This window comes from Rhipicephalus microplus, chromosome 3 (genome assembly GCF_043290135.1).
Source record: "Rhipicephalus microplus isolate Deutch F79 chromosome 3, USDA_Rmic, whole genome shotgun sequence".
In the NCBI taxonomy this organism is placed as follows: domain Eukaryota; kingdom Metazoa; phylum Arthropoda; class Arachnida; order Ixodida; family Ixodidae; genus Rhipicephalus; species Rhipicephalus microplus.
In genome coordinates, this window is record NC_134702.1 from 247885552 (window position 1) to 247910826 (window position 25275).

A 25275-nucleotide genomic window follows, 5' to 3' on the forward strand; every position below is an offset into this window, starting at 1 on the left:
TTAGACCAGTGGTACTACTAGAATGCGAAGCGTTACGTTTGTGTCTTGGGCTCCCTAAATTTGTCGCAATTAATATTGCCACAACCCGTGCCAATATTTTATATAAAGAAGCGCGCCTGCCTTCATTTCGTGCGAGGTTCCAAATAATTGCAGTCCGCACCTTCCTAAAAATATACGCATCCCTACATAGGAGGTCACAATATGTTTTCATTAAGGAGCCGACGTCCTTATTTAAGAAGCAGTGGCGTCCACAAGTCATCGTTAAAGCGTCCACAAGTCATCGTCGTACAGAAGCTCTTGAAAACATTACAAGTTAACCTTCATGAAGTACGGGTACTAAGAACACCTATTCGAACAATGAAAATAGAATTTGACAATATTTTTTTCTAATAATTGCAAAACTCTTCCTAGTAGATATGTAAATGTCATTTTGAAAGATCACCTGGCAAGAATAGACATAAAGATTGTAATTCTTATCAAAATTATTATTAATATTATCTCATTGTTATCCCTGTTAAGACTTGTATAATAATTGACATTTAGTTCATGTTATTGTTTGTATGAAAATTGTAATAATTCATCTATGTATTCCTTTTATGCTCCCCTTACACAATGCCCTGTTGGGTCTGTAAGGTATTTTGAATAAATAAATAAATAATAGGAACTGATGCTTCAGTTCGCGAAGAAAAGGCAGAAGTCGGAATTGCATCTTTATTTATTTATTTATTTATTAGAATACCCTCAGGGCCCGTAGGGCATTACAGAGGGGGTGGGTACAACATATATAACACACAAGAAAAAAAGACAAAATAAAGAAACAAGTATCATATGCGCAAATCAGGAAGGCAACATAAGTCAACTAAAAATGTATAAGAATTCAAGCACATACAAGACAAAGATAGATAATGGAAACTGCGTATAGTTACAAGCATTGCTGAGAAATTGCAGTCTTGAATAACAAAGGGTCTGTTATTGATACAACGGAAGAGGGAAGGTGGTTCCAATCGGCGGCTGTTTTCGGTAAGAAGGCTGCTGAAAAGAATTTGGTGCGGCAAAACGGAATGGCAATCTTCAGTGTTGGATTGGTCTTTCTCGATTCGTTTACCCCATTTTACACCTATTTATTAAGCGGAGTTACTGGCGATTCTCTAAGCGTTACGGAAATTACCTCAATCAATAACAGATGCTATTATTCTTTCTGACTGCATGTCTGTGTGTAGTTCATTAACTGCGCCTAATATGACCAATGCGTTAAAAGTATTTTACGTCCTTGCCACAAGACATTTACGACTCATTCGCTTGGTGTGGATACCAGGGCACAAAGGTTTAACCCTCAATGAATATACACATGCATCGGAGTGACCTCACATAATTATTCCATAACGTCTATACTGCCGACGCTAGCATTTATCGCCGTGGCACGCTTTGAAAAAATATGTCATGTCAGGTCAGTTCAAAAATCTCGCTTGGCAACATCGGATTTTTCCCATCTTAAGTACCCTTGGAAAAATCAATGGTGCTCCTCTAGAACGGCAGAGATATCAATTACGAGAATAAAATGGCGAGTCCCCCCCCCCCTGAACTTTTATCTACACAGGTCTGGTCTGGCACAGTCTCCCCTATTCCACTACTGGAACGAGAGTGAATCCCTTCACAATTTTTTCTTAACAGGAAGGTTATACACAAACCAAAGGAAGAGACTGTTAGAAGAACCTCTCCGTAGGTCAGCTCTAAATTTATTCATTCCAGCGGTCCTCTCCTTTGGAGCAACTGAAAAGAGATTTAGACACAGGAATGTTTGCGAGGCCGTATGCGATTTTCTAAATTCAACAAAACAATTTGAATGGTAAGCTAAGGCAAAAATTCACTTTACTTCAAACCATATTAGCCTGTTCGTTCTTTGTATTACCTCTATTTTATTTTTAATATATCGTTTACCAATTGGTTCTTTGTTTAAACATCGTTATCTAAATATTCAGGGTGGTAAAGCAACTCCACATCACAAATGAGGCACTGTGCGTTTCATGGCCGATCACCCGTAGTGGGCTGCGCCAGGATTCTGCGGAACAACTAACCAACCAACCAACGGCGGCTCGTCCTTTCCTCAACATTTTGGTGCCGTGAAACCCGGGAGGAAGGACCTTTGGAGGTGAGGCGGAGCAGCATTCACGAATTTCAACCGCAGTCGCAACCTCGAGGACTTTTGTGAAGCCGCCGTTGGTTGAAGCCTAGGTGCGAGGCCAAACCATGCCCGTGACCCAGACCACGGAGTGTGACATGTCTTCGACAATGCGCGGAGCTTCATCATGCGATGCTTTGTGATGGGTAGGGTGGAGATGCCTACTTCGCCTCGGTGCGTGGCCGGCCAATGATTTTCTACGTTTCCCGATACTTGGCCGGATCATGGAGGGCCTAATCGAAAGGCATAGTCAAGTGCAAGAGACCGTCACGAAAGCCATCGCCAGCATCTAAAGTCTCCTGCATCTAGAACGCGCCCAAATAAGTGAGTTGCGGAATGTTCACCACGTTTTGACCGACCAGTTTGAAATCTCAAAGGAATTGATAAACAGATAGAAAACATTGTGGATATCGGCCAATTAGAAGCCGAAATGAAGGAAACCGATGTTTATGTGCGTAACATTATTCTGTCAAAAGTCAAAGCTGAATATATAATTGAAGATGCGCTAAAGGCTCGACAGGCTCACTTGGAAAGGATAAAGCAAAGGATCAGAACAAAGCTGCAAGTGGAAGTGCTCTCTTCGCCTATAGCGCAACCATCTAGTCAATGCATTACCGATTGCGATATTGCCACACAGAAGGTTAATGGCTCCACCACACGACATACAGAAGATTGTGTTGAAAGAAGAGAATGGAATGGAATAAAAAAAATTATTTCAGTCCTGCAGGACGCGCTTACCGCATAGCGGGCGTCTCCCACGTAGGGATAGACAGGAAATACCTTGCGGCCGCTTCGTGGGCCTGCTGGACGGCCCATTGCTGGTCGGTGTGAAGTGAGCTCCTGATTGGAAGAAGAGAAAGCAACGTTTTCACTACAAAAATACAACACGGAGGACATCCAACGAAGAACACTATGAACTTTTAGAGACCTATTCGATGCCTTCAGAGCCCTCGTCAACGTTCAATTCCCGTCAACTTAACATGAAAGCGGCTGCTCGGGTGTGTGTGGGCGAAGAGACTTCTACGATCGAATTACATGATGCCTTTGGAAAATTCAGAAGACATTGCAGAAGATTCCAATAATAATTACTCACTGAGATTGGCAATGTACACTGTGAGGCAGTCCTCAATGCCGTGCTTACATGTTATCAGAGGAATCGAATCACAGCCACAGCAACAAGCGGGAGAAAATAGAAGACGAAATGAAAAAGCCGTGAGGAAAGAGAAGCCTACTGCCTGTAAAGATTATAAGTGTAACTCTTCGAGAAAACTGCCGACACTGAGGAAGAGAAAAAAGTGGGTTGTGCGGGCTGCATCACTGGAAATGCCCAAAGCCAAGACGGAACACAGCTGTGAATGAGGCAACCCATGCCGAGGTGGAGGAAGAAGGCAGGTGCTCACAAGGTAAATTCATCCAAGCCGAGAAAGCCATGGAAGAAGTTCCCCAGGAGAGAAAGCTTATGATCTTCATGTAACAGCCTTCTTTGGGAATTTATATACGAAGGAAACCTTCTCAGTGGCAACAGAGGTGCATCGATGTCAACGCACTTAACAGCACGAACTTGGAACAAGCGCCAAAAACACCACTGGAAAATCTTGTGCAGGAGAAGACCCGGATAACGCTACTAGGACTGACGTGGAACTCTTGCTAACTGACGAACATTTTGTACTCGGAACTCATGTGAGTGTTCAGTTTTATTTGTCGTCAGGCGCCACTGTGGGGGCGCGGAGGATGTTACAAATTGTGTAGAAGACGAGGAACGACGTTATCATCACCGGGGAATTAGATCACTGTTCGGAATAAAGAAGATGTCGATGGGTGGGGTCGCCATGGGCATGTCGTCTCGTCCTTTCCTCAACCACTTCAACGTTCTGTTTACACAATGGAAATTTGGTGAAGAAGAACTTCGAATCCACCAGTGCAACGTACCTTCTCATGGTCGCAGTCTCCTTGCGGTCGGAAACTTTATGAGCCTGTTTTGACGAGCATGTAACCGGACACCTCAGCGTCACGCGGACCCTGTCACGGATTCGGGCAAAATACTACTGGCCTCGACTAGCAGCAAGCGTTCCCCACTACTTGTGAACGTGTCGGGATTGCTAACGTCGGAAAACACGCCCCAGCAAACCCGCCGGGCTCCTAAAACCAATCGAACCTGCTTCAAGACTCTTTCAACAGATTGGAATGGATTTTCTTGGGCTATTTGCGATGCCGTAAACATGAAATAGGTGGATGTTAGAGGCAACAGATTATTTGACGTGCTACGCAGAAACACAAGCACTTTCAAGAGCCAACGCTCAAGAAGCGGCCAGATTTCTCATTAATATCGTTGTTCTGCGTCATGGTGCGCCAGAGGTGATCATTACTGAATGAGTAACAGCCTTCTGCAAGAGATAATGCAGTAGAGCCAAACTACTCACCGTGGAACGACCACATACCATCCACAGAATAATGGCCTTAAAGAGCGGCTAAACAAGACAATGGACGACATGCTGTCACATGCTGTTAGTGTACGTAGACGTTGAGCACAGGACATGGGACTAAGTGCTACCCTACGCAACCTTTGCCTACAACAAGGCGTTGCAGAAGACCACAGGAATGAGCCCATTTACCTTGTGTATGGGCGAACACCTAGAGCAACACTTGATGCCATGCTGCCTCATGTCAACGAGGGTGACGTGAGTGTTGACGTAGCGCAATAATATGTCGTGTCGAAGAGGCTTACCAACTCGCTCGCCTACTGTTAAAGAGGCAGCAAGAAATAGATGCCCAACACTACAACCTTGGACGATGGCAGCAAGAGTACACTCCCGGTGAGCTTGTGTAGGTGTGGATGCTTCTTCGCTGGCGCGGACGGAGCGAGAAGCTCTTATTACGTTAGTTTGGCCCATACAAGTTTCTACATTGTCTCAGTGAGGTGAACTATGAGATCGTCCTCAAAGGTGCGATGCAGCACCAGCGGCAGCGGTGCTGTGGGCGACCTGAGGTAGTTGATGTTGTACGACTAAAGCCTTTCCACGAACGGTAGACAACCCATTTGTGTGCGAAATTTCTGTGATGAACTTTATGTGCGTGTTCACAAGCACTTGTGTGAATTCATTGCTTTACTGCATTTCTTTTTGTACTGTCTGTTTATTTTTTTTCTACGACTGTGCTTTATAACCCACTTGCATCGAGGCGATGCTGATTTTTTCAGAGGGGGTTAGTGCCACGTGTGTATTGTTTGACGGATTATGAATCGATAAGGACTATCTCTTTTCCTTACCTTATTCATGGTCACTCGGGGTAGTTGCCGTTAATTAGGACGCGCACATTTTTCGCGATAGACGGTAGGTGGACGGAAACTATTCCCCCGCGACTCGTTTTAAAATTAAGATGCGGGCAGTGAATAGATTAGATTTTGCATTTGGGTGGACAGGTGCTGTCTACGCTTGCCGTGGAGCAATATCACTGCATTTCATTTTCGTATTTGCACTGTACTTCTTTTCGGGACCAGAGAATACAGAATGCTATTGCAGCAAGCCACCAACCTTTGTAACTCCAATCGAACAGGACGGACTTTTGCAAGCTTTGCAGCATTGAATTCGTGAGGCAATAAGCCCTTCCAGTGAATTAATTTGATCATTACTTGAAAAGGTGTTTCAGGGTCCCTTTAAAATATTCATTTAGGAAAATTGGCAGTATTTTATGGCATGAAAAGAAATACTTTATGAAATTCTTATTGGTGGTGACAACTAAAGGAGGCGGGGTGAGATAGCAAACCATTTAAAATTTTTTTCATTCTCTATTTCGCTTCTTAGACCCTACAGTGAGTATGCGAGAATCCTTACGAATTGTTCCAACTGATTATTGGAAACACTTGACAGAACGGGAGAAGGGGTGTTTCAACAGTTGCCTCAATTAGGCATAAACATTTGAGCGGTCCGAATGATAACCAATTGCGAAGTGATAGGCAGGATGAACGTCGCCTATCTGACTGTCATCTTTCAAAAATCTTACACAATGCCCGCATTTCTATAAGACTGGTGCACCGTATTCTAATTTGCTGTAACTAAAAGAGGCAACACAAAACCGGCAACAAATTACTGACGAGTGTCACTTACTTCAGCTAGTTGCAAGGTGTGCCAACACGAATTATAAAACATTTACTAACGTTACTGCAAAATAACGCTTTCCTGTTCCCTTATCAACGCGGCTTTAGAACCGTGTTATGAACCGTGACACAGTTAACAGAAACAACTTAAAATTTAGGGGCTGCAGAAGATACAAATCAACGCGGTGATATGATTTGGGTGAATTTTTCGAAAATGTTTGAGTACGTCAAGTCCAATGAATCTAACTACATTATTTAGGAATAAATGAACTTGTTATAGAACACACTGAAGCATATTCAACAAACTGGACGCAGGTAGGTAAGCAGGGTTACCACGTATCAGATATTTTCGTTTCATATTTAGGACGCCTTTGAACCAGTATTGTGACCACTTTTGTTTCTTCTCTATATGAATGATATCAGTGGCAGAAAAAAAGGCTGGGTTATTGTTAAACTATGCGCAGACGACCGTCTATTCTACACCACAATGAATCATTTGACAACTAACTAAAACACAGAAATGTGTGTTAACATGAGATTATTGGTGTCGCATTAGAAAAATAAAGATCAACTGTTCACATACATATTCCAACCAATTCAAAAATTCACCTACATATACAAACCTCAGCAAGAGGGAAGCTATCTATCTATTTTTTATAACACTGGTAAAAACGTCATTAGGGAATGTGCGTCAGCTGAAGTACCTCGTGGTAATTGTGCAAAAAGAGTAATACAAAAAAAATTATAGATAACGTCAGACGAAAAGCTATTCGAAAAGTATAAAACTGAACAAAAGCCTACAAAATGCATTGTGTGATGTACAACATATAAAAAAATTGATTTATATGTGGGTTTTAACGTCCCAAAACCACCACATGATTATGAGAGACGCTGTAGTGGAGATACATTTCGATTTCTTTTCTTCCCGGAGGTCATAGAAATGTGGAAGAAAATGCCGACACTGTTGTTGTACTAAAATGTATCACCTATCTTGAAGAACATTGTCAAGGCGCATTTGGCAGATAGCTCAAGTTCATTTTTTTATCAAGTGATGTCAGCGACTTCATGTTTATTGCACATATCTCGAAAATTATCAGTAAGTTTTGTGTTGCTGGCAACAGTATATAAAGGAAATGTCTGATATCATAGCGGTGTGCCGATTGTACCGCTACTGATAGACCTTGCGCACTTTCGATATATGTAATAGTACTGTCCTCTCTTTTATGACGATCGACGATGGTGCACAGTAATAACACATAATAATAAATAATAAAGTTCTGTGATTCGCCAGGGTGGCAGAGTAGCTATGGCACTCGGCTGCTAACCTACAGGTCGCGCGATTGAATCCCAGTAGCGGAAAGTGCACTTACAACGAAGGAAAAAATGCTTGAGGATGTGTACTTACATTTAAGTGCGCGTAAAGAAGGCCACGTGGTCGAAACTACCAGATCCCTCCGCTACGGCGTCCCTCATATTTATATAGTGGTTTTGGGACGTTAATTCCACAAAATTATTATTATTGGCCTGTTGCCAATTTTTCCGCGTTATCATTTGAGAATATAATTGCCATCGCTCTTTATGCAAGACGTAATTGTTTAGGTGATATGGTAATGGGTCCAAGGGAAGAAACTCCAAAATCTAGTATACTATGGGTGAACTAGTGCCCGGGAAATTATGTGCAAAAAATAGAAGAGTCCGCTAGAGCGTTTCAAAACAAGAACTGTTCATCCGCCAACGTGTCTTCTTGTTCTTCGCAGCTCCAACCCACACTAACTTGTGCCCGTGAACAAGAGGCATGAGTCGTGCGGCCACAAGCAGGAGTGCGCAAAAGACTGTGAACGCTGATTCTTCATAATATTGGATAGTGTAATTAGTCTTTATGGCAGTACTTGAGCAGCCAGATAAGCTTTTGATGTGGAAGCATACAGGTCATAAGAAACTAGGTTTTCGTCTGTCATTTTTCATTTTCGATGGATGCAAAAATGCTCTGCGCTCGTGTGCTCAGATTTGGGTACATGTTGAACAATCCCAGGTGGTAAAAATTTCCGCGGCCCTCCACTACGGCGTCTCTCTTATCCTTTCGATGGTTTTGGGACGTTAAACTGTGCACATCAATCAGCTGTCATATTTTTCATTTGAGTTTTTTTAAAGCACAGAGGCGAGGGAAAATTATGGTTGAACTACGATAAAACTAGCAAAATGACCGAAACATGTTTGGAAGTATTACAATTTTCCTAAAGTGTCCGTGCAGAACCATTATAAATATCTGCATTGTTCGTGCAAACCTGAAGTTTTACTAAATTTGTTTTTGTCCTTTTCAAGTCTGTTGTCTCTGGCAAGACTGATCCAGATACGGTGATATTAGAGCGCTGCACGAAGAGTGGAGACATAAAAGTGGCAGAGATCTGCGTCGGCGCAAAACAGCACCAGACAATTGTGCTCGGTGAGCTACAAGTGTTTTTACTTGTGCTTTTTTATGCTCGAGGTTGTATTGTTTTGCGATATCACATAGGGCTCACACACGGCTTTTTGTACTGCGCTTAAGATCTTTAAAAGTTTGCGACTAACACAATTTCTGTATTGCATGAATATTTCTATAACTGGGCAGCACACAAAAGGAAACACACAAGAGAAGGAAACAGGAATCTAGTGTGTTTCCTTTGTGTGATGCCCAATTATGGATAAGTTCCTACTTGCCTGCCTTTCAGTTCTACTACAATAGATATTTCACATTGCCTGTACTGAAAGACTTATGAAACACATAAGTTACACGACTAAGTTCTAGTTGCTTTAAGAAACTGACTTGGAATAAAAGTACACAAAATATGCCTACTTTTATTGTTTTAGTTTTCGGTCGAACAAACTCGTCTACACTGTAAAGTTAGGAGCTTTTTAAAGACATTGCATGAGACATGGCGCTGCATCTTTGTAGCAGTAGACAGTTTGAGCCTCTGGAGTTTCTCCCAGTAAAAATATGCCTGCTTTGCAGAGGGTGGGGGCACAGAGCTTCAGCCAGTGAAGCCCGCGAATGAACCAAAGTGCTGCTTGTCTGAGGAGCAGATCAGACGGCTGGGGAAGCTCGCAGAAGAGGTAAGCGTCATTTTTTGCTGTTTGCTCACTTGGTTATTCATTGAATAATTGGCTGAGGTGTTAGCTACTAGAAGAAGAGCGTCCCGTTGACACAACTGTTTCAAGAATGTGTGCCGAAAACAAATACACATACTCTTTTTTCGGCTTGGCGCACGTAATGAGATGCCACCGCTCGAAAGCCACCATGCAGTGTCCGCCGCAGAACGGCAGTCATCGAGACACTGCCGGTTTCTTTCAATATTGAAGCTTCCTATTGCACCGTCTCAAATCACTATCCATAAAAAACGTGCACGAGCCAAGCATCACGGAGCGCAGTATGGCCATGCAGAGTAATCTAGAACGAAAATGTAAGTGGGGCTGAGGGGAAATAATAAAGCAAGGGAGAAAGTAAAACAGCTCCTCGCATGACAGGGCGATCAACACCGACTAAATTTCAAGGCCGCAGTGCTGCCGCAGTGACGTCAGAGGGTGGGTGCCCAGTTACGCCGCGAATGCGGCGGAAAGCCAGTGTTTCCTCCACGTTGGCTGAATAAATATGTGGTAAAAAATCTTACTGAGCATGCTCAGTAAGATTTTTTCCCACATTTATTATTTGGCCCAATCCAGCCGCAGCAGCTGCGACAGCGGGAGCGTTGGTTCTCCTAAAACGTGTACGAAACTTTGGCTTTCCGCCGTATTCGCGGCGTAACTGGGCCCCCACCCTTTGACGTCACTGTGGCAGCCCTGCGGCCTTGAAATTTAGTCGGTGTTGGTGTGATACGTCCTATAGTATACCAGGTGTGTGGAAAACATAAGCTAGAGTGAGAAAAAGCGCTATGAAGGTGATAAGTTAACAAAAAAGAGGGAAGAATGTAAAAACACAGAGTTGACACCAGAGACTATAGATGGAAAGCTGGGCCGATAGAACAATAGCCACCGATGTGGTGACATCTTGAAACGTTGCCATTACAATACTTTGGAGAGATGCTGAGTATAGCAACCTAAAACTTTGAAATGCTTGCAGTATAAGTTACGAACATATTTACGTACTTATAAAAACGGACGGGAATCGCGTGATCTCTCTATCAAATGTTCGCAGAAAAGCAGCGCGGAAAACGGCCAAAAACAGTGCCACTGTCTGTCTCATTCGTTTTTGTGTGTGCTTCGTTTACGGCGCTGCTTTTATGTGAATAATGTCGTAGCAACTCACCCGAACAAATATTTTAGCTATATCAACTAATTTTAGGAAATATACATTGGCGATTTATGCTATTTACTGTGCATGCCAATATTAACGATGCGGGCAAAACCTTGCATGAGCTTCTGTGCTATATTGATGTTAACGCCAGTATGTAAAGCTTTATTGATAAAATTTTGACTTGACGCCACCAGTGATTCAGGCGCAAAGAAAGTAACACAGATGAAGCGTCTTCTTGTCATTTCTAGGTACACAGAGTGGCTCATAAGTTGGAGAGCGTGACCTATTGTTTTAGGGTCCCTGTTGTATTCTCGGCACCTCAGAGGCTTTCGCGTACTTGTGCTTGCTGGTGTCGCTCACGAAGTGCTGATTGTGTAAAAAAGTGCTAAAAAGTTTTTGAATTCTTCGGTAGACGTTGTATACATGATCCTGCTTTGTTATAGCAAGATGTACATTGGCCAGTCGGGCTGATATGTAACTGAGCGCCTATGAAAGGATGCGCTGTCAGTGAGAAGTGGCATGGTTTCGCGTTTGCCGTATCACTGTAAAGATTGCTCGTGTGAACCGTTACTGAACAGCACGAAAATATAGCGAAGAAGCAGACAAGGTGGCATTAGGCGATTTGGGGCACAATGTATCAGTGTCCCGTCCCTGCCATTTTTTGATAACTATTTTTAATCTGATAAGTTGTGACAATGGTTGTTTGGGTTTTTTATGTGGTTGCACGCATGCCTGAGGGTTTCAAAAGATAAGTTTCGGTTCATTGTCACATGGTCACCATATCAAGGTTACCTGGTACGTATGTTGAAAGCCATCCAGAATAGGACAGCGAGATTCGTCTCTGGAAACTACGACTATCATTCAAGCATTACCCTAATAAAACAAGACCTTGCATATCAGTCACAGGAAATACGCCGGAACACTGCCCATTTATGTCTCTTTCATAGGTACATTTATAGTAACGGAATTGACTGTTTGCCACTTTATTTTCCTGCGCGCACTTCCCGGGGCATTCACAATGCACGTAGCTTCATGCGCTTTTATGGTCCCACGCAGGCATTTAACTTATCATCACTACCTCGAGCCATTGCATATTGGAACGATCTTTCGGATCATGTTGTTACCATTTCTAACCGTGAAACGTTTCGTGATAACCTGATTTCTTTGCACTCTAATATTGTGTAATGCTGTTGTACCTTGACTTGTGAAATCTTTTTATATATATATTTTCGTCTGCTTTTCTTCTTCATTGTAATTTCGTTTGTATACTGGTGCCCCCCTTACTCAATGCCCTTCAGTGAGCCTGTAAGATATCTTGAATGAATAAATAAATAAATAGATAAATATAGTCAGTTGCGAGTGCGCGCTTTTTTGTGTCTCGTCTTTCAAGTTTGCGCCAACAGTGTTTTACAGCGTTATACACCAACTAGCCCAACAGCATAGTGCGGCCTATGGCGTTGCTGCATGAGCCACCGACATTGTTAGCGCCACTGGCGTCATTTTCCCTCCTCGGCTGGCCACATACTGATTCAATAAATGTTTTTTTCTTAAGAAAGTTTCTAACTGGGTAGTTGGTTTAGCATATTTGAGGTTTAACAGCGTGAAAAAATACATGGCGGACACAAAAAGGACAGAACAAGCGCTGATTCCAAACTAAATTTTTATTGACAAGAAGGTTGTTGATATACCCGAGTGAACAAAAAAACTAAAAAATGACAGATGTAAAGATACGAAATATCATCAACAATCAGTAAGCCAGATACACCGACCCTCAACCCCCCAAAACATATCTCTCTTTCCAACAGAGCAACTGATGGCTTCCTTACGAAAGCACTCCTTTAGAGCCATCTGAGCGGCCTCAGTGACTATACGCTCGTGCTCTTCTTTAATCTTACTGACAAAAATTGTCTTTTTATCTTTGCCATTATGAACATCAATGGCGTTACCAGAGTTATAGCACCAGAACAGAACGCCGACAAAGGGACAAGAAAGAGACGAGCGCTCCTTCTTGTCGTCTCCTTTTTGTCCCTTTGTCGTCGTTCTGTTCTCGCGCTATAAAAATCGTCACATCAGACCAACTAGACCAAACAGCCACACTTTTAAATTATTGGCAAATTCGTAATGGCAAAGATGGCTGCCTGGTGCAACACATGAGAACGTGTGGTGAACTCCGCCGATTGATGAGATTAAGTTCTCAGTACGATTAAAAAAGAACATGAGCGTATAATCTTTGAGGCTGCTCAGATGGCGCTTGAAAAGAGCGCAAGCTTAAGCAAGCCATCAGTTGCTCTGTTAGTAAGAGAGCTATGGTTTCTGTGGTACGAGGGTAGGTGTGGCAGGCTCAGTGATTTTTGATGACACTTTTTATTTTTAAATTTGTCAGTCTTAAGTGTTTTAATAACTTGAGTTATCAACAGCGTTCTTGTAAATATAAATTTACTTAGAAGTCGGCGCTCGTCCCATCCTTTTCCTGTCCACTGTGCATTTTTTCGCGCTGTTCAACTTTACATTATTTTGATGTCAGCCATCAGCGCACCCTGTTTTCTGCGCACTGGCTTGTACAGAGTCTCACATAGTGTGAGAAGTCCCGACGCAGCTGGCCCAACACTGTCTGCCTAACTATAAGCTTCCGATGGACTCAAGCACTCGTGCAGCCTTGCCATGGCTGCAGGAACTGTTACGTCCTTGCTCTTAGCAACGAAGTTCCTGGATACGACGCAAGATATTTGGGTAGCGGGGAAATTTGAGAAAAACAACTACAAGTTCTACACCACTGCGACTGAACTCTTCGGTAAGCCGAAATAAGTTCACGCGGGAACATTTGTCGTGTTGAGAACGACGGACCGATCCCATCGCTGCCACCACTGTTGCGAAGCCACCTCCAAAATCCCGCCGCTGACCTCCACTGTTGCGAACGACGGACCGATCCCGCCGAAGCCACCACTGTTGCGAAAGACGGCGACGCCAACACGGCCCCGGAGGCGCCACTGCTTTCAACTCCGCCGGGAAGGTCACCAGCCGTTTGGTAGCGTATGTTTATCAGCTCGCGACTGCTTCTGCGCAGAGCTGATAAGACGAGCGGACGAGACGACGGTGAGTTAAACAAGGTTTATGTACAGCATATTTACAGAGGCGTTACAATTTCGGCACTGGGGCCGACAGAGACTCGAAGAGCCGAACTCTCCTCTCTAACACATAGGTCAGCCTTTCGCCTAAGACCGCTGACTCACACACATGTCGGCACTCCGACACGGGGACGCCTCTCACATAGGACCGCCGATCGCGACGCGCCGCAGGGCTTGTTTTATTTACACCGGGTCCAACCAAAATGTCCAATCAGAAGCGCCGCTGGTCGTCCGGGCAGATTCCGCCAATGGGGCCGCCGCGCCATGCGTCAGACCACCTGACACGAGGACGCCGGCTCGCTGTCACGTGCGCAACTGACTCACTGCACGTGGGCCAGAGGAGCGCCGCGCGTGTTCACGCCGTCGAGGTGATCGCGCCAGGCAGACTGCGGGCTGGCCTTGACCCAGATTGCCTTTTTCAGAGGCACGGTCGTTTGACGAGGACTCGCTGGCATAACAGCACCCCCGCCGCCAGACAATGCACCGGAAAGACGAGCTGCTTCCACGGGGCTCGGATGTCAGGTGCGCTCGTTCGCCAGGTCCCTCCAGGTTCGCCTCCAGGGCCATGGGGAGAATACAGCTCCAAACTGTTCCGGGAACACATCCCATTTTTGACGACGGACCCCAGCTCCACTGGCTTGTCGCCACAACTTGTCGACCAGCTTCACTCGTCTCTTCTGACCATCTTCGGTTTCAGCACTTGTCGATGGTTCTGCGACTTGCTAAGAACGGTTCGACAACAGACAACAGACGACACAAGCAAGTGCCCTCGGTCACCCGACAGAACACCAGACAAAGTATAGTACAACATATACCTATCTACGTGTTTATCGGAATTTTGTTCCCTCTACATCAAGAGGCACATGTGGGACACAAGACTCTTAAAGTAAGAACTTGAATTTTTCACAATTACAACAACGCAACGAATTAGAATACCACCTAAAGTTGGCCCCTTGAGATCACTCTGAACGAGAGCGCTCAGGCCAGGTCGTGATGAGGTCAAAATTTTGCCCCGAATCGCCAGCCAGAAACCGAAAGGTTGAGAAGGTACTAACTAAACGCACTGCTCAATGCACCTGCATTAACGTTTACCTTTCCCCTTTTTTTTAGCGAACGTCAAAGTTGCGCTGTGGAGCAACATGCTCCACCTCAGTAACCGGCCACTTTTAGGCGACGATACCTATGCGGCACCAAGAGCGGCTCACACTTTCGACGTTGCACAGGGGAACAACGATACGGCTTGCTACGGATTGGCTCCTCACCGCTTAGCTCGATATCGTGTTCGATCACCCTCGTGTTTCCGGGGCGGTCCGAAAACACGTCTTCAAACACCAAAACAATATTTCTCGGGTCTTCCTTTTGGACTTCACTTAACCTAGGCTCTAGGTTCAACTCCTCCCAGATTGCTTTCGATCCCCCCCTCGATTACCTCACAAGAACTCCAAATTTCTGCTCCCTCTTCCTCTGAAGCCTTCAACAGCTGATTTACGACCGCTTTGAAATTGTAAATTTTGTCCGGCCACCTTCCTAATTTCACTTCATAATTTGTATCGCAAGGCTTCGATAATACTTTGGCGGGCCCTTCCCAATCAACCTCAAGCCTGTTCTTTTTGAACGGCTGCAGCAGCATTGCCTGACTCCCTACTTCAAAAGCACGCTTCTTCACCGATTCCTCGTAGTGCTCCTTCGACAGCACTTTTACCGCGTTTTTCTGGCTTTCCACTCGCGCTTCAATTTGGCTTTCCACTAGCGCTTCAATCTGGCTTTCCACTAGCGTTTCAACGTGGCTTTCCACTAGCGCTTCAATCGAGAGATCCTCACGCTGCTCCCGAATGAGCGTCTCTCGATCAACTCTCGGCAGCTCGCTCCAACTTTCCGCTACAGGCGAGAGCGTTGCAGCCCTCTCCCTCTGATCCAATGGCGCCATGTCGTCTCCCCTTTCCACGGGAACCGCGCTGGTCGGTCCGGCGACGGGCCGCTCGCGCGACTGCTCACATGACTCACGCGGAAAGTTTCCTCTCTGAGGTTCCGTCGACCCGCCGACAAGGTCACTTGAGAGTTCACCGCTTTGAACAAGGTCAAGCTCTTGCGAGAGCTTCCGCGCTTGCGATCGCGTGAGGGCCATGTACGCTAAGTTGGGGAAGAACGATTTACCCTGCTCTTTGAGAAGCTGCTCCGAGTTGTTGGAGAAAAGATAAGGAAAACGATCATTTAGCGCGGCAGACACAGCCGCTTCGGTGCGAAGCTTACCAAACGGGCCTTTAATGACAACCGTGGCGATTGGTAAGCGAACACTCTGCTCCTCGGCGACCTGCCTGATCCACGCGCATTCTCCTGTGAAGTCATCCGGAGACACCAACGAAGGATGGACAACGTCCATGGTTGCCGCTGAGTCTCTAAGTGCTCGGCACGTTTTCTCATTCACCCTAATTTCTTGGAGATACGGCTCCAACAACCGAATGTTTTTTCTGATTCTCGGATCGTTGCGAAAGCAAACTTTTCCTGACAGTTTCTCGCGATGTGCCCTTCCTTTTTGCAGTTGTAGCAGATTAGCGGCTTCCGTTTGTTTTCCGGTTCTAATGCCTGTGTGGTAGAAACCTCACTCAATTTCTCCGCTTCTGCTTGCCCTTCCCCTACACGGTCCTTCGTAAGAGACGGGTCCTTTTTGAAATTACGGTGCGGAACGGGTTTCCGTTGATCAGGTTTCCTTGAAAAGCCCTCTTTTCTCTCATCTTTTTCAACGCGCACTGCCCTGCTGTGCAACTTTCGGCGAGTATAATACTCCTCAGCTAACTCTGCTGCCTTGTTTAGCTGTACTTCACTAAGTCTGTCCTGCAGCCAAAGTCTGACATTATCCTCGATGCAGCGGTAGAATTGCTCCAATGCAACGCATTCCACCACTTTATCGCGATCATCATAAACACCTTCGCCCTTGAGCCATTCAATTAAATCGGCTTTAAGACGAAACGCGAAGTCAACGTGTGACTCATTCCCCTTTTCAGCATACCGGAACCTTTGCCTGAAAGCCTCGGGCGACAACTTATAACGTCTCAAGAGCACTTCCTTAACCTCGTCATAGCTCTCAAACGCTTCCCTAGACAAGCAAGTTAATGCGTCGGACACTTCGCCGGGAAGAAGAGCTAACAGGTTCCGCGCCCAAAGAGACTGCTCCAAAGCATTTCGCTCACAGACGTGTTCAAACTTGACGAGATACTTCGCCATGTCCTCGCCTACTACGAACGGTGGCAGTTGATCCCGAATTCTAATACCGCTGACCTGAATCGTCGGAGAAGCTACGCTAGGCGCCTGCGAACACTGTAGGATTGCCAATTCTAGTCGTTTCAACTCTAGGCGCTCTTGTCTCTCGGCCTCCTCGCGACGTTCGCGCCTTTCAGCTTCTTCGCGAGCTTCGCGCCTTTCAGCTTCTTCGCGAGCTTCGCGCCTTTCAGCCTCTTCGCGGCGTGCTTTAATATCCGCCCAGGCCTCATCGACTTCCTCAGCCGACACTCCCTCATCCTTCATGATCTCAAGGATCGCTTGCTTTCGTTTCGCACGGCCCAAAGTAATGCCGAGTTCCTCATAAATTTCGATGAGTTCCTTCACTTTAAGGTTCTCCATCGTTCACACTAGCCTCTTGCTGTTTGCCCCTGTTAACAATTTACTTGCCGTACCCACTATAAGTCAACTAGCAAGACGCGCAAGCAACTTTTCACTCTCCCGTGTTTACCCCCTCCGCATTAACTTTGGTTTCAAAGCACTTCGACTTTGCTTGAAACGATCAAAGCTCACTCTAATGCTTCACACAGCCCTTCTCTAAACTACTACAACCTGAGCTAGAGCAGTCTGGTGAACTGAGGGGAAAACATCAGGCACTCACCGCATCGATGTCGCTGACGCCGGCCGATCCCACCGCTGCCACCACTGTTGAGAACGACGGACCGATCCCATCGCTGCCACCACTGTTGCGAAGCCACCTCCAAAATCCCGCCGCTGACCTCCACTGTTGCGAACGACGGACCGATCCCGCCGAAGCCACCACTGTTGCGAAAGACGGCGACGCCAACACGGCCCCGGAGGCGCCACTGCTTTCAACTCCGCCGGGAAGGTCACCAGCCGTTTGGTAGCGTATGTTTATCAGCTCGCGACTGCTTCTGCGCAGAGCTGATAAGACGAGCGGACGAGACGACGGTGAGTTAAACAAGGTTTATGTACAGCATATTTACAGAGGCGTTACAATTTCGGCACTGGGGCCGACAGAGACTCGAAGAGCCGAACTCTCCTCTCTAACACATAGGTCAGCCTTTCGCCTAAGACCGCTGACTCACACACATGTCGGCACTCCGACACGGGGACGCCTCTCACATAGGACCGCCGATCGCGACGCGCCGCAGGGCTTGTTTTATTTACACCGGGTCCAACCAAAATGTCCAATCAGAAGCGCCGCTGGTCGTCCGGGCAGATTCCGCCAATGGGGCCGCCGCGCCATGCGTCAGACCACCTGACACGAGGACGCCGGCTCGCTGTCACGTGCGCAACTGACTCACTGCACGTGGGCCAGAGGAGCGCCGCGCGTGTTCACGCCGTCGAGGTGATCGCGCCAGGCAGACTGCGGGCTGGCCTTGACCCAGATTGCCTTTTTCAGAGGCACGGTCGTTTGACGAGGACTCGCTGGCATAACAGTCGTCATAATTTGTGAAGAGGGATCAAGTCAACGGGCCATGTTTTCTGACTCAAGACCACATTGCAGTGCCTGCGGTCAGTTCTCCGACGCGGATGGCACAACCAATTGACCCACCAAACCATGAAACTTCAACACCTCATAATACCAAAAGGCCATCACGTCGTCTTTCAATGGTCACGTGGGCGTTGTGGTATAGGCGATAATGATTCTGCAGATCATGGTGCTCGCACGTCACACGAAAAATAAAACAGTGTTACAACTCATTTTCAACAGCGTACGTGGCGAGGCAGATTTGTCAATTGGCCCGCAGTCTCACACTGACTGAGTGGAACACACCAAGCTTACGACGTACAAGACAACATGAACTTGATTCTTCACTACAGCTCCGGCCTCCGCCTGGCTTACACTGACGTGAAACTTCGCTTTTCTATCGTCTTTGGGTGGAAGTTGTTTCACGAAAGCTTATACCACGTTAATCGGAATGACTTACAGTGCAGCATGCGATGTTTGCTTCACCAGTGAAAGCCTCGCCGCGGTGGTATCGTGGCTAAGGTACTCAGCTGCTGACTTGCAGGTCGCGGGATCGAATCCCTGCTTTGGCGACTGCATTTTTGATCGAGACGAAAATGGTGTACGCCCGCGTGCTCAGATTTGGGCGCACGTTAAAGAACCCCAGGTGGTCAGAATTTCCCTAGCTTTCTCAACGGCGTTTCTCATAATCATATGGTCGTTTACGGACGTTAAACCCCCCATATCCATCAATCACCGATGAAATTGTCAAACACCGTCTGTGCTACTATCCTCAGTTGGCGTCAGACAGACAAGTACTTGCCAATGAATTTCGGCGACTGAATGATAAGCCTCTTTCTGTGCAGGTGTTAAGACAGCACCGTCAACATTCGTGGAAAGCAAAAAAAGCAGTGAAAGCCCTCTTGTGTTACTAGAGAAAGACAGGTTTGTGTGAATGCTTCAGACTTGTGGTGGAGTTCTACACGCTGCAGTGAAATTACTGTCAGTCTCTTTCATTTTCTTTTCCTTTTTCCCCCTTTCTGATCTTTCTTGTCCCGTTCTCTAATCCCCCAGTGTAGGGTAGCCATCCATGTGTTTTTCTGGTTAAACTCCCTGCCTGCTCCCTTTTGTTGCTTCCTTCCTTGCCTCCTTGAAGAAGAGTGACGGAGGATTTACCGCACGTTCAATTTTGAAGCCAAAGCGTAGTAGGCAAGCTGTTAAAAATTGCCGAACAACACAGAGCTCGTGTTGTCCTCTTTGCTTTCCGCGCCTCGCCTTTCATCTGTTTCTTCTAGCACCTTCGTGCTCACGCTGCAGCCCTTATTGCGAAGAGAATTACTTTCTTTATGCTGTCTCGCAAACACGCATGCAAACGAGTGGAGTATGCAAGGCCGAGACTGAGATTGAAGGCAAGTCAGTGCTTTGCGACGTGGACACCGGAGGCAACTATTCAGTGATTTTGCTCAAGCAACTGAAAGTGGTTACAAGCGCGTAACTGTAAGAAAGCAGCAAGTTGCTTAGCCCGTTTTTTGGGCAAAAGAAAAAAACAATAGGAAGAGTGACCTCACAACCTACAAGCAAACATAAATCTGCTCAAGCACATTTTTTGTTGTGCAAGAACGCGTGCCAACAACTCAAAGTGGTGTACTGACTCAGAAGCTAGCACTCATCTAACTTGAGGCCACACTCACAACTACAGAAAAACAACTTCTTGAATTAGCAAGACCATTGTCTGACACACCCAAAGACCTCGATGAGCTATGGGTGTGATTTATCACGTGAGCCTGCACAAGAAATTTTAAGGTGTAGCCAAGCCCACCAGCAGCATTGCACTTGCTCTCCGTGAAAAGGCGAAGACCGAATAGAGTAAACGGACGCAAATGGAGGCCTTGCGCCTGTCACGGAACTGACCCAATGTGGAAGTCAAATGGTAGTTGTGGTAAAGAAAGACAAGGTAAGGATTTCTTTGTATCCTGTGGACCACATGCCGATGCTTGAGGACGTCGTGACAAAGATAGTCTCTGCCAAGTGCTTCTCTACGCTGGACGCCACCACTGGATTTTGGCAAATCCGACTTGTCAAGCCCAGTTCATGCTTATGTGCCCTCAGCATGCCATACGGATGATACAAATTTCTACAAATACTGTTTGGAATTTCCACAGTACCGGTAGTCTTTCAGAAAGAAATGCACCAAACACTCCAAGGTCTCGATGGCGTCGACCTATTCATGGATGATATACTAGTATGGAGTTAAGCTAAGAAGGAGCACGACAGACATCTGCGAAATGTTTTGCAACGGGGCCAAGAAGTAAACCTCAATCTGAACGATGCCAAGTGTCACTTCTGTAAGACACAGGTACGCTATCAAGGGTTCAGGCTAACTGACCGAAGACTCTAAATTGGCCTGAAAACAGCAGGTGCGGTTCTCGTGGTTCAATCAATTCCCAGAAAACACCAAGCAACTCAAGACATACCTGGGAATGGTAAACTTTGTTGCCAGTTTTCTCTCGAACATGTTGAAGAGAAGTACACCTCTATGTGGGCACGACACCGCATCGAGAATGGGTCGCTCACCACTACTGTATTTTCAGGCTGTACTGCTCATGGGCTTCACCTCGTGGTCTCCAGTTTCTTGGCAGCAGTGCCAATCAGAACCAGCCTCATTTCAGTCGACATCGTTCTGTGCACAGCTACGTTTGGGCAGAAACAGTTCCCTCGTCTGGCTACCGGGATCGTCAACTGATATCGTCACCGCCGTCGGCTATAAGCGCCCGCCTACAACTGTTTCCTTTGGGTACGACACCGCATCGAGATTGGGTCGCTTACCACTACTGTATTTTCAAGCTGTACTGCTCATGGGCTTCAGCTCGTGGTCTCCTGATTCTTGGCAGCAGTGCCAATCAGAAGCAGCCTCGTTCCGGTCGACATCGTTCTGTGCACAGCTACGTTTGGACGGAAACAGTTCCCTCGTTTGGCTACCGGAATCGTCAACTGATATCGTCAACGCCGCCGGTTATAAGCGCCCGCCTACAACTGTTTCCTTTGGGCACGACACCGCATCGAGAATGGGTCGCTTACCACTACTGTATTTTCAGGTTAGTTACCTTGAGTGCACTGTTTGTGTGAAGAGTGACAATCGTTTTTTCATTGCGGTGTCGTGCCCAGCGACATTGTTCGATTCTGTGAGGCGAGCATGCTGTCTTCCGGCATGGCCTTGCCATGCTCTGATTGAACTGTTGCTCATCGTTTGTGGCGATGTCGAGACGAACCCTGGGCCTACCTTGGAAAACAAGGTCGCCACAGTTTTGCAGGTTGTCGGCCGGCTTGAACTGGGCAGGCCAGAATACTCAGTGAATTGAAAAGCATTCAGCAAAGGCAAGATATGGCTGACCAGCAGATTAAGCAATTGACGGAAAGAGTTACTGCCTTGGAAACCGCAAAGATTGCAGTTGATTCCACTGTACTCGATTCTTCGCCTAATGAGTCTTTGCGCAATATTACTGATAGGCTACAGTCTATAACGATGAGATGTGATGACGCCGAAAACAAGCAATGGTGGGACAATCTGCTCTTTTTTGGTATAGATGACTAAGACAAAGAAGATCAGGCAACATCCGAGGAAAAAATAATAACTTTCTGTTCTCGAAAACTTGGCATCCCACTAACAAACGACCACTTTGAACGGGTACATAGACTAGGAAAGTACAAGACTGATAAGCAGTGGCCAATCATAGCTAAAATGAGTTCCTTTAAAAACAAACAAAAAAGTTCTCTCTGCCGCGCATAAACTAAAGGGTACCGACTTTTCGATTGGTGAGGACTTCTCGCCATCTACACGTTATTGTAAGAAAAAATAATTGAATTCGCCAAACGCTTAAAGAAGCAATAAAGTTGTCAGTGGACAAACTGCGCATTGATGACGAGACCTACATGTGAGATCACGCAACGGATTCCGTTGTACTTCACAAAACATAGCAAAGAAAGCATGCACACGCAACGTAACCTAAGTGTTCAGATTACTATAACAAGTCACCATTCATGCAGTTATGTTTTACTAACATATGCAGCCTTATACCCAAACGCGATCAGCTTTGCTCGTTCTTAGAATATGGTAACCCTGACATTTTAGCAATAACAGAGACTTGGCTTCATTCTGATATACCCGATCACGAGCTTCTCCCCGATAACAGCGCCTACAAAATATTAGGCATGACCGCAATAAAAAAAGAGGCGGTGGCGTTTTAGTAGCTATTAAAAAAACACTGTCATCCTTTTGCGTCAATATAGACTCCACTATTGAAATTGTATGGACTGCTTGCATCACATCAGCAACAAAAATATTGATAGGTGTCTGCTATCGCCCTCCCTACTCGGATAACTCGTTTGTAGAAGAGCTGCGCAAAACCGTTGATTCCGCAATTCGGCAATGCTCTCCTGATAATATATACTTACTCGGCGGCTTTGATTTTCCCCAGATTGATTGGTCTCTCCTAACTTCTACCTGCCACGAAGCAATGGATTTTGTAAGTCTAACTCTAGATTATAACCTGTTTCAAGTTGTCAAGGAACCGACTCGTGGTACGAACATTTTAGACTTAATTTTAACTAACGCTCATGAGACTGTTAGTTCTATTCTGCACGTAGATAATTTCAGTGACCATAAGCTACTTCAAATAATACTTAGCCTCCCAACCCACGTATTACATAGCAATGTTAAAAAAATTCGGGACTATACCAGAGGTAATTACGAAGGTGTAAACGATCGTAAAAAGCGATAAAAACCAGATCGTAAAAGCGATCTGGTTTTTCTTCCATCTTTCCCGTACCGATCAGTCAACGAAAACTGGATTCTCTTCAAAAACAAAATCATTACTTTGGTTGATAAATATAGTCCCCTAATTTCTATCTCTAACGACAATATAAATCCTTCGTTTAACAAAACGCTTAAGTCTCATAGATCAAGGAAGAAGCGGCTCTACAAAATTGCAAAACGCACTTCGAGCCCTTCAGATTGGGAAAAGTACAAGGGTTCTTTAAAAGAGTACTGCTCTCTTGTAAGCAAAGCGAAATCTAAATATTTTACAGACGATTTGCCTTCCATGTTAAATACTAATCCGAAAAAATTCTGGCAAGTAATTTCCCCTCGCAATGCTACCACATCTGTCAGTATACAAGATGCTAACCATATGCCTCTATCAGATGTAGACAGCGCTTCAGTGTTGAACTCATTTTTTTCATCTGTGTTCACGTGTGAAGATTATTCCAGAGTGCCAGAAGTTCCCGAGTTTGATTATACATTCATAAAACCTATTGCCATCAGCACTGAAGGGATTGCGAATCTTATTGGAAAACTTAAATTATCAACTTCTTCAGGCATTGACAACATTATTTTTAAGGTGCTCAAAAACACGTCATTAGGCTCAAGTAAAATCCTGTACCACATCTTCACGCAATCTGTATCAACAGGACAACTGCCGGCTGATTGGAAAATAGGTAAAGTAGTTCCCTTATTTAAAAGTGGCAATAGATACTCACCAGAAAATTATCGCCCTATATCATTAACATGCATTTGCTGCAAGATGCTTGAGCATATCATTTCTTCACACATTTATTGTCATTTGGAAACCAATAACTTCTTTTTTGAGAATCAGCATTGATTTAGGCGAGGTTTTTCTTGCGACACCCAATTACTGGAATTTACCACTGATCTTCACTTCAATATGGATAATAATTTACAAACTGACTGCATTTTCCTAAATTTTTCTAAAGCATTCGACCGCGTACCTCATTCCCGTCTGATTTCAAAATTAACAGAACTTCGTTGAGATTCGCTAACCTTACCGTGGATCCGTAACTTTTTGTCTTTTCGAAAGCAGTTCACTCTGGTTAATACCTCTTCCTCTCCAATTTCCGATGTCACCTCCGGAGTGCCTCAGGGTAGCGTCTTGGGGCCACTACTTTTTCTAATTTACATTAATGATCTTCCAGCTAATATTTCTTCGTCAATACGGCTTTTTGCTGACGATTGCATTAGATACCGTTCTATAACTAGTACCAATGACCACCTTGCTCTCCAAAAAGACCTTAATCTCATTAACAACTGGTGTGGTGCATGACAAATGACTTTAAATTTATCAAAATGATATGTAATATCTTTTAGTCAAAAAAAATAAACTGTTGACTTTGATTACTCCATAAATAATTCCAACGTGTCACGGTCGTCTTTGTATAAGTACCTCGGCGTTCATTTCACTTCTAATCTTACTTGGGCGGGACATGTAACCTACATATCTGCAAAGGCATCAAGAACACTGCGATACTTACGTCAAAACCTACGAAACGCGCCAAATAACCTCCGCAAACAAGCTTACTTAACCTTTGTTCGCTCACAGCTGGAATTTGCATCACCCATATGGTCCCCCTTCCAAGCCTATCTCATTAACCAGCTAGAAGCTGTGCAAAACAGGGCGGCACGGTTCATTTTACGTATTTACAGTCGCCCCTCGAGGGTCACACAAATAAAACATGACCTTTCATTACAGCATCTAGACATACGGCGCACAGTTGCCCTCCTGTCTTTACTTCATAAATATATTCACGCGTCCAGGCCACCACACTTCCCACTAACGGCACCATTGCGCATGTCTAAACGACTTCACAATCAGCGAAGCATCACACGCATCTTTGTAAAAACAAAATAATTCAATTCATCGGCTTTGCCTCGTGCCATAGCACTCTGGAATGATCTACCCGACGTCATTGTCAATTTAACTAATCATGAAAACTTTCGCGAGCAAATAATGATACATCTATCTCAATAGCATTGTTTAACTCCTTGAATTCTGTTTTTGTTCTTTGTGCTTTTTTGTGGCTGGGAAATTCTTGTTGTTGCTTGAAGCCCCTCTTTGTCATTTGTGCAAC

The 25275-nt window shown here is 45.3% G+C and overlaps 1 protein-coding gene across 3 annotated transcripts in view; it reads left to right on the forward strand.

Annotated features, from left to right (window-relative positions):
- Positions 1 to 25275, forward strand: part of LOC119161150 (rifampicin phosphotransferase) — a 586004-nt gene that overhangs the window by 279936 nt on the left and 280793 nt on the right. For all 3 annotated transcript variants that reach the window (XM_075890885.1, XM_037413539.2, XM_075890884.1), the window contains exons 19-20: positions 8595 to 8715; positions 9262 to 9362. In XM_075890885.1, coding sequence (XP_075747000.1) covers positions 8595 to 8715; positions 9262 to 9362 — 222 coding nt within the window. The remainder of the gene's footprint in view (positions 1 to 8594; positions 8716 to 9261; positions 9363 to 25275) is intronic.